We start from the raw sequence: 10,132 nt of genomic DNA, 5'->3' as shown, positions 1-10,132 counted from the left end.
TGCTGTGTTGGATCCGCTTTGGACTGGACTCTCGCGACTGTGTTGGATCCATTGTGGATTGACCTTTCACAGTATCATGTTAGACCCGCTCGACATCCATTGCTTTCCTCTTCTCCAAGGTTCTCATAGTCATCATTGTCACCGATGTCCCACTGGGTCATTATTGTCACCGATGTCCCACTGGGTGTGAGTTTTCCTTGCGTGGGCCTACCGAGGATGTCGTGGTGGTTTGTGCAGCCCTTTGAGACACTAGTGATTTAGGGCTATATAAGTAAACATTGATTGATTGATTGATTGATTATCGTCAGTGTAAAAACATATGCATATTCAAATCAAACCTAGGTCCGTGATTTTTTTTTTCTACTTTACAGTCGTGACAGGCCAGGTTATGTTTTATTTTCCACGCGAATTACACTGTAATCCTGGATCAAGTCTATTTTGCTTTACAGTGGTTTTCAAAATAACCTACAGGATGTTTGATTGACGTACATCTTCAACGTGTTCCGCCCACTTTTTCAACCAATCACGTCTGGGTGGGCGGGTCTTCAAGCGAATCTTACAAAATGGCGACTGTTGTTGTTTTGCCGCAGGGTCAGTGAATATCAGCGTTTTTCCGCTTTAAAAATTTGCAATCACTTGCAGAATTGCAGCCGTTAAGCCCCAGGCGTACCAAAGGTCGTCTCTGAGTGGACTGAAATGAAAGGTAAAGAGCGGTCGCCACTGAAAAAACGCTCCCGGGCCTTGGACGACATTCGAGACCGAGGAGGATGCCACCCGAGCAGTAAGAAAATGGGCTCTCTTTCCGCTTCGGGTGGAAGTAATAATGGAAATAGCTCCGGTAAAAGCGACTCGACGAGGAGGAGCCTGCTCGGCGAGAAAAGGGACAGAGACTTCGACGGACACAGTCGGACTGGTAATAACCACAATTGTCAGCCCGGTGCCGTCAGCAAAAACCACAGCCTGAGCTTGTCGCTGGACTTAGCCGCGGCGAGGAGCACGTCTCGCGGGGAGCAGCGGCTCCAAGCGCCCGGTGTGGAGAGTGAGTACAAAACCCTCAAAATCAGCGACCTCGGCACTCAGCTGAGCGACGAAGATGTAGAAGACGGACTTTTTCACGAATTTAAGAAATATGGGGACGTGAGCGTCAAGCTGAGCCGCAACAACGACGAACGGATAGCCTTCGTGAACTTTAGAAAGCCGGAGGACGCCCGGGCTGCCAAACACGCCAGGGGGCGGCTGGTTCTCTACGACCGGCCGCTCAAAATCGAAGCAGTGTACATCAACCGGAGGAAAAGTCGTTCCCCGGTCGAGAGGGACTTGTACGGCGCGGCGCCGAGCCACAGACACTTGCAGAGGCCCCTCTCGCCTACCGGCCTCGGATACCGAGATTACCGACTACAGCAACTGGCCCTCGGACGTTTGCCCCCTCCTCCGCCGCCCCCCTTGCCCAGAGAACTGGACCGGGAACGGGAGTTTGCCCTGTTTGAGGCCAGAGCTCGCCCTGCGTTTATTGCAGAGCGAGCGTCCTTCCGTGAGGAGGATTTTCTTTCACCAGAGGTCGACCAAAGAGCTAATCGGACTTTGTTTTTGGGCAACCTGGACACGTCTATTACAGAGACGGACCTGCGAAGAGCGTTTGACATGTTCGGTGTCATAACAGGGGTGGACATCAAAAGACCCAACAGGGGTCAAACCAGCACGTACGGCTTTTTGAAATTTGAGAACCTCGACATGGCTCACCGTGCCAAGGTGAGCATGTCTGGGAAAATAGTGGGCCACAACACCATTAAGATTGGCTATGGCAAGGCCACGCCCACTACACGCCTGTGGGTGGGTGGACTTGGGCCATGGGTCCCCTTGGATGCCCTTGCGAGAGAGTTTGATCGCTTCGGCACAATCAGGACCATAGACTACAGGAAAGGGGACACCTGGGCCTACATTCAGTATGAAAGCTTGGATGCCGCACAGGCAGCGTGCACACACATGCGCGGATTCCCTCTCGGCGGCCCAGAACGAAGACTTCGTGTTGACTTTGCTGACACAGAGCATCGTTACCAACAACAGTTCCTGCAGCCTCTCCCGATACCTCCTTTTGACATGGTGGCAGAGTCGTTTGTCCACCGCGCCACGCCAGAACCTCTGAGGGTCAGAGATCGGACTCCCCCGGCGATACACTTTAGAGACAGAGAGCTCTTCCCTGGTGGAGAATGGCCCAGCCCGTCTATTCGTGAGCGGGTACGCCCCCCCCCCTTTGACCCCTTGGAGCACTTGGAACGTGATCGACGGGTGCGAGAACACTGGTCTTTGGAGCGAGAGCTGCAGGGGCGGGAGCCTCCTCGCAAGCGGCGCTTATTGGAAGACGGGCGCCATCTCGATCACTCCCCTGAAAACTCAGAAAGGACAGTAAGACGTCGGCGCGCCTCCCCGGACGGTAGCCCTGGGGAGAGCAGCAGAGACGGACGCTTCAGCGACTCGGAGCGCCCTGTGCGTGGTGACAGACCCTCCCCTGTACGGGACCGCCACAGCAGCCTTGAGCGAGGCGGAACTGAACGCAGACTCAAAAGCCTCTCTGACAAGGCGCCGTCGAGCAGCAACATTTCAGCAGCCGGAGAACGTAAACGCAAAACAGTTGACGGCAGCAAAGGCCCGGCGAAGAGAGATCGCTCAGAGAGCTCTTCGAAAAGCGGACATCAGTCCAAATCAGACGGCAGCAAGCTGAGTTTGGCCTGGCACGGAATGCTCCTCCTTAAGAACAGTAACTTTCCAGCCAACATGCACCTGCTGCAAGGCGATCACAGCGTTGCCAGCGACCTGCTAATGGACGGGACCACGGGCAAGCAGGTGTGCGAACTAAAGATCACCCAGCGTCTCCGCCTGGACCAGCCCAAGCTCGACGAGGTTTCCCGACGCATCAAAGTAGCCGGGCCGGGCGGCTACGCTATCCTCATGGCACTTCCTGGCAGCACAGAGGATTCGACGTCTGACACCGCCGTCTCAACTCAGCGGCCGCTTCGCAACTTGGTGTCCTACCTCAACCAAAAACAAGCGGCAGGAGTCATCAGCCTGCCCGTGGGAGGGAGCCGTGATAAAGACGCCACAGGGGTTCTTCATGCTTTCCCTCCCTGTGATTTCTCCCAGCAGTTTCTTGATACCTCTGCTAAAGCTTTGGCCAAAAGTGAAGAAGACTACCTGGTCATGATTGTGGTGCGAGGAGCATCTTAAATCAGAGCAAAACACACTAAGTCAAAGAGTGTTAAAAAAAACAACAACAAACAACTGCTGTATGTCAGTAACCATTGCATGCTGTGTGTTTTACATTATGGGCTACACTAGTATGGTTCTTGAACGTAGTATGTTGTCAGGGTAACAGCTAAAACAACAAACACTTGCCTTTCTGCTACCAAACAAAAAGGATGTGTGTGCATTTTGAATTTTGGTAGGCATGTATCATACCTCAAAGTCCAAAATAACACAGTGATTAATTTAAAAATATTTTTAAATGGGTAGCATTTGGTGATTAAAATAACCAGATAATGTAACAAATAGTATTTATCCCCATCTAAAGCAATTAAATAAATGGACACAATAACATTTCTAATAAAGCAAAAAATGTGAACAACACAAATGGAGGTTCACATTGAAAAGTGTTAAGTTGGCATATTCTCAACAGTGTTCAGTTATTTTGACCCGCAGCTCACATTTTGTTATTGTGTCTACACGTGAAAGGGACTTTATCATTGTTGCTCCACACTGATGGACGTGTGCATGTTCTATACTTCAAAGTTCCATGTCCAACCAAATACAGTTCATCATTTGGTAAAGTGTTTTAACAAAGCACCTAACTTGGTTCCAAGTTCAAACATGCCACAACTCCCCTCAACAAATGTCCTTTATTAACAGTTAACGCTTACATTTATTTTTAATAAGCAGAAGGGCGCAGAGTTGGGACATGTTTGAGCTTCCTGTTTGTAATGTGAGGGTCTTTCTAGTTCCAACTATACAGCTCTTATATGTTTCAGCTACGTTGTAAACTTAACTGGTGTTGGAGTCCATTCAAGGTCTGGTACACATTTTTAATGTGCAATTTCAATGTTTCAAAGTCAATTGTGGCAGGTACTGTAAATGGACTGGTCAAAACGATATGCACTATCTAAAAATGTTTCAGCATTTAGGAAATATTGCCAGGTATTATGATTGACACAGATAAGTCTTCAGTTTGTCATTGCACTGGTTTCAAACTGCACTGCATTATAAATAAAAACAAAGATGGGCAATGATTAAAAAACATCTTAACAGGATGCAGTGCAGTTAGACACCGCTTCCCAACTACAGGGTAGTGTTCATTTTTTTGACTAAAAATGTTCGTCTTGATTATCATCAACAACCTTTTCCCCCCTGACTAAAACGGGCCTTATGAATTGGGTTTGTGAGAAGCTCTGCAATAACCTTAAAGTGGTTTCAAGACAACTCCAAAGATGCGTATACTTTGTATTTTAGTCGACAAAATTGACTAAAATGTTGAGGAATTTAATCAAACAAAACTACATCAATATAGATGAATAAAAATCACTGAAAGTAAAAACTAAATTTTCTAAAGGCTGTGACTAAAACTGCTAAATTAACACTGTTGAAGATAACTAAGACGAACATTTTTAGTCAACAATTTTAACACCGCTACAATGTAGTTTAATAATTCATGACCATACAAAATTTTTGTATATTGGTGGTTTTCTTAGATTGTACACGTGGTCCCACTTTACTTTAGAAATTTACAACAACAGAACATGGTGATGATGCAAATACTGACCTGTTTTCACATCATGCTTTATTTTGTGCATCCCCCACCTTTTTTTTTTTTTTATAGAAATGGCTTTCATGTGTAATCTATAAACATTTACAGTAGACATGGATAAAACAAACAGAAAAAAAATTAATCGTACATTTGTTTCGATATTTGACTAAGAGTGTTTGATTTATTGCTCTGAAAGTTTAAAAGGTCCTTAAGAAGAATTCAAAATCAGTATCAGAAAGTTCCAAACCGGATGTGTGTTCAGTTAGTAGGTCTGTGTCATATTAATATTTTTACTACCTAATGCTAAAATCAGCTTTTTTTATTTTTATTTTGAAGTCTAAACGTTATGTTTGATTTCAGCCAAGGCCTACTCACTGAATTCCGATGACAGCATTGTTGTATGTGTGACGTCATCACTTTGTCAACATGCGAGGACTTGATGTTTGCTCACACTTTGTGACGACGACATGGTGGTGAGTCCACACCGTTGCGGCGGCTTCATTTGAGCTGTGTTTGAAAAGTGGGCAAATTGTACACGTTGATGTCACGCGGGAAAAAGGAAAGCCCCTGTGACGAGCTGTTCACGTACCTGCAAGTGCATCTGAGCACTTAATGTGACCGATTATCAATAAATTGTTCATTTGAAGGGAAACCTGTTTCTTCGATGGAAGTCAATTGGAGAAACAAAAAAACGGCCGTGCCTTGTTGTGTTTCCCAGGAGTCGCGAATCGTTGTTGACCCGCAGGGGGGGAAAGAAGGGAGACGACTTCCTGTTTGTTAGTTGCAGCGAGGAGACAAGACCCCTCTTTGCACTGAGGGCCACACTTCACACGTGACACGCGGAGGAGCCCCGCCTCCTTTCTTTCTTGTGGCAGGAGGAGAACCTTGTCCCCTTCTGTGGGTGGTTGTCACGGGTGTGGGTCCAGGAAGTCCACACGTGGCACCTCTGAAGTATCCAAGTGTTATAGGAATATTTACCTCCGCTGACAAAGAAGCTCTTGTCATCCATTCTCATCCGAGTTTCTGCATGGAGGTCAAATATGAGCAAGCCCCTTTTTTTGGGAGGAATCCACATCGAGGACACCTCCTTGCTCGGAGGAGTTTGCTCTGCAAGCACACTTTTTTATGTTTATGCAGCAAGTACCTTCCCCCCAATCCAACATTTCCCATCGCCATCCATCTTAGTAGAATTAATGTGCCGAGGAGGGGGCCGGTCTTGAGGAGCGTGGAGCACCACAGCTTGCAGTCAGACAACACAACACTCCACTTCCACGCCGCCACTTGGCACCAGGAGTCGAACCAGCGGAGGGGTGAGTAAGGAGGACGACGCTGCCTGCTAGCTTTGTATCACTAGACCGGGCAGCTGTGGTGAGTATGACTGCGATGCATCAATGGATGGTCATTTTGCATAAAACACAATTCTCTTCCTGCTTTCAAAGTACACAGGCTAGTATTAGAACCTGCACAATCTAATTAGATTCACACTATAGTGCCCAGGTTCACAATATTGTGTAATTTGCAGTGGGGTAGGTTTTTGATGCATCATACAACTGTTTTGTGTTGCACAAAGCACTCATAAAGCATGCCACTAGATAGATAGATAGATAGCACTTTATTGATTCCTTCAGGAGACTTCTGTCAGGAAAATTTAAATTCCAGCAGCAGTGTACAAAATTGTGGTCGAATTTAAAAAGTAAATAATGGGTATTAAATGGAAACAAAATACAAAACTATTACAATAAGAATACAATAAAAAATCAACAATGACAATAAAGAATAACAGTAAAATAAGAATATAACAACAGAAACTAGGCAGTAGTGACCATGTTATGAAAAAAAAAACACTAGAACAATAGACTCATTGAATGAATAATATCTTTAGATAGAGCAGAGGTGTCAAACTCATTTAAGATCTGAACCACATGAGAAAAATCTACTCCCAAGTGGGCCAGTCTTGTAAAATCACGGCACAATAACTTCAAAATGAAGACAACTTTAGTTTGTTTTCTTTGTTTGAAAATAGAACAAGTACATTCTGAAAGTGTACAGATCATAATGTTGTCGGGTTTCTTTTTACACTTACATGTTGCGGTTAATAGTATTCTTTCTTTGTCGTTATTTATACTTTTTGAATAAATGATGTGATAATGTTCATCAGTCAACTCATTGGTGTTAATTTTTAATCTATCAAGATAAAACAATTATATCAAGTTTAAAATTGCAGTAGGTTATTTTTGTAGTTTGCTCAATTTCCTCGACTGGTGCCCTAAAATGTGGTTTATATTTTACTTATGTGGCATCATCTACAAAGATACAAATAATTGCTATTGCGACATCTAATGGACACATTTAAAACAGTTTCTTTCATTCAAATATTTTGGATCATTTTTATACTTAGCAAACTCATCCCGCGGGCCAGTTAAAACCGTATGTTTGACACTCCTGTCTTAGAGTATGAGTCGAAACAATCCAAATTAGGTATAGTTCTGTCGTGTCATAGTCAAGTCACTCAAATATGTCAGTCTTCCACTGATTTGATGGAAGTGGGACACATGCATGATAAAGTGATCTTCACTAGGCCTTTACAACTACACTCCTTTTAGAAAGTCTGTCATGAGATAAGGAACATATTTTAAGCAAGGTGTGTCCAAACTTTTTCCGGTGAAAGCCGCATGGGCACAAAACCAATGCAATGTATTTCCAAACTGTCTGAACTAATAAACATCCACATTTTAGCTTTATGGGGTTGGTAACAAAGCAAATTAGTGTAATATTTAATCCAATCTTCTTGTTAAAGTACTAACGATAGTCCCACACACACACTAAGGTGTGGTTAAATTGTCCTCTGCATTGACCCGCCCCCATGTTCACCCTCTGGAAGGTGAGGGAAGCAGTGAGCAGCAGCAGTGGCTGTGCCCGGGAATCATTTTGGTGATTCAACCCCCAATTCCAACTCTTGATTCTGAGTGCCAAGCAGGGAGCCAAAGGGTCCCATTTTTATAGTCTTTGGTATGACTCAGCCTTCCAGTTACAGGGCGGACACTAACCACAAGGCCACTGATCAGTTCAGTTATCATTCTTAATATTATGACCTTTTCAATGTCTTAAGCTCACTCGGAAACTTACCTTATCGTGCAAGAAATGTGTACATGTTCATCATGACAGGACACCAAAAATCACAAGTATTGAACCCAAGGCCTGGGGGCCAGATGTGAACCAAGAGGCTCAAAATAATGTACGCCAATAAAGCACTTACTGGCTCAATACGTTCGCTCTTTAAATTTTGGCACAATACAACATACTGAACGCACTTACATTTGTATATATTTATACCATGAATTGATTAACGTGGACCCCGACTTAAACAAGTTGAAAAACCTTTTCGGGTGTTACCATTTGGTGGTCAATCGTACGGAATATGTACTGTACTGTGCAATCTACTAATGAAAGTTTCAATCAATTAATCAATCAATCTTCCAAACATTATTATTATTAGTATCTGATAATGCAACAGTATTTTTCTTTTGGTAATCCCAAACTAATACCTAAATATCTGCTTGCCGTCTAGACTATGATTTCCAAGCATGTTTTCCATCAATCTGTGGTTAAAAAGTACAATAAACACAATAGCCTCTGCAGATGTTATAAAAAGCCTATTAGACATTTATGTTCACATACATTCACTGTTACAAGCGGATTGATTGATTGATTGAAACTTTTATTAGTAGATTGCACAGTTCAGTACATATTCCGTACAACTGACCCCTAAATAGTAACACCCGAATAAGTTTTTCAACTTGTTTAAGTCGGGGTCCACGTTAAATCATGGTAAACCTCTGAGGCAGCTATAATCGTGATGTGGCCCTCGAAAAAATACGAGTTTGACACCCTTGCAATAGATCGATGCACAAGTCGGCTATTTAGGTTTTCAGTTTACAAATTTGGCGGGATTTGCGGCAATTCTTTTATAAAAAACATTTATTTGCGTAATGTTCTAATCCCGGGATTGTTTATTTTGTTTTAGGAATGTGTCGCGGACACATATATGTTAGTCAATTATTTAACTCACTGATATCAGTTTTGACTTTATATGCTGCCAGCGTCTGCAGGACATGAATCTTCCAAAATATTACAACTAGCTGTCAGTATGATACAAACTACTACATATAGTTGAATTAATTTAATATTTTACAGTGTCAAAACAAATTCGTAATATAGTTTGTGTTGAGTCTTGTGCACTTTATGTTGTACAGAAAATAACAATTCAAGTATGTAAACAAGGTTTCACACTACAGTGCACTTTCACCAACTCACCACCAGGGGCTTGCAGTTCAATTTAAAATGGCTTTTTTTTTTTTTTTACTGTGCTTCCTTCACAGGAGGCCCATTGAAGATGCTGTTGTGTCCAGGTCATTGAACACACCATCAGAAGTCAAATACTGTAAGTACCTTTTTCTTTAATCCACACAAAATGTACTTAACTCTAAGGTAAGTGGAGTATTTTTTTTCTCTATTTTCTGTGTTTGTACCATTTTGTCCAACAAAATATGTGAATAAAATATGAAAGTTAATTAGAATCAACTTGTGTCTCGCTTCATTTGCGCCCGGCGTTGTTTGGAATCACACAAGAACAAACCGGATTCACATGCCAGTTTATTTCAGCTGACTTGTGCGCTGTTACAATGCTTAACGTGAACTTGAAGGGCTTGGAACAAAATAGCTATGATTGGTTAGGAATAGTTTGCAACACTTGATCATAGTTAACAAATACACCAGCATGAATTAAACAGTGCATTAATTAAAAAAACAAACAAAAAAAACACTGATTAACCGAGATGCAACTTATTATCAGGTGTTCCAAAATATAAACATATACATTTCTTTTAAAATATTCAAAACAAGCAACAAAGAAAATACACATTTTAAAGCATCATGGTACAAAATCTGGATTGGCCCTCAAACACCGAGGAGGCAAACGCGTAGTAAATGCAACTTGTCAGCCCAAAAGAGCTTTTTGTGCATGACTGTGGTGATTGAAACAATACAAAGAGCCGAGCTCACTATTGTGAAAGTGAGCCGAGGGGGAATAATGTAGCACTAATTGAGCCGGCATTCTTGGAGCAGAAGCCCCCATCTGCCGCTAGAGGGCGGTGTAACAAAACAAACATCTTGTCTCACGTGATCTATAAATGTGTAGTAAGGTTTCTTCCATGCCTTTGGCTGACACAGGAGGTGAGAGGCACTGTCATGTGCCCGCTAAGGCAAACTGGTGAGCAAAAAACAAGAAATACGATGAAAACAAACCTGAACTCATTAAAACAACAACAAAAAAAAACAGTC

The 10,132-nt window shown here is 43.1% G+C and overlaps 1 protein-coding gene across 1 annotated transcript; it reads left to right on the top strand.

The window, feature by feature from the left end:
* Positions 1 to 526: 526 nt before the first annotated feature.
* On the top strand, positions 527 to 9,369 carry rbm15 (RNA binding motif protein 15). Its single transcript, XM_061903553.1, has one exon. The coding sequence runs from the start codon at positions 697 to 699 to the stop codon at positions 3,220 to 3,222; it is 2,526 nt and encodes an 841-aa protein (XP_061759537.1). The 5' UTR covers positions 527 to 696; the 3' UTR covers positions 3,223 to 9,369.
* The last annotated feature ends 763 nt before the right edge of the window (positions 9,370 to 10,132 follow it).

This window comes from Nerophis ophidion, linkage group LG06 (assembly GCF_033978795.1).
Source record: "Nerophis ophidion isolate RoL-2023_Sa linkage group LG06, RoL_Noph_v1.0, whole genome shotgun sequence".
NCBI classification, from domain to species: domain Eukaryota; kingdom Metazoa; phylum Chordata; class Actinopteri; order Syngnathiformes; family Syngnathidae; genus Nerophis; species Nerophis ophidion.
This window is presented reverse-complemented; position numbering and strand designations above follow the sequence as displayed.

Coding starts and splice junctions, on each gene's coding strand:
- rbm15 (XM_061903553.1), top strand. CDS start 697: ATGAAAGGTAAAGAGCGGTCGCCACTGAAAAAACGCTCCCGGGCCTTG.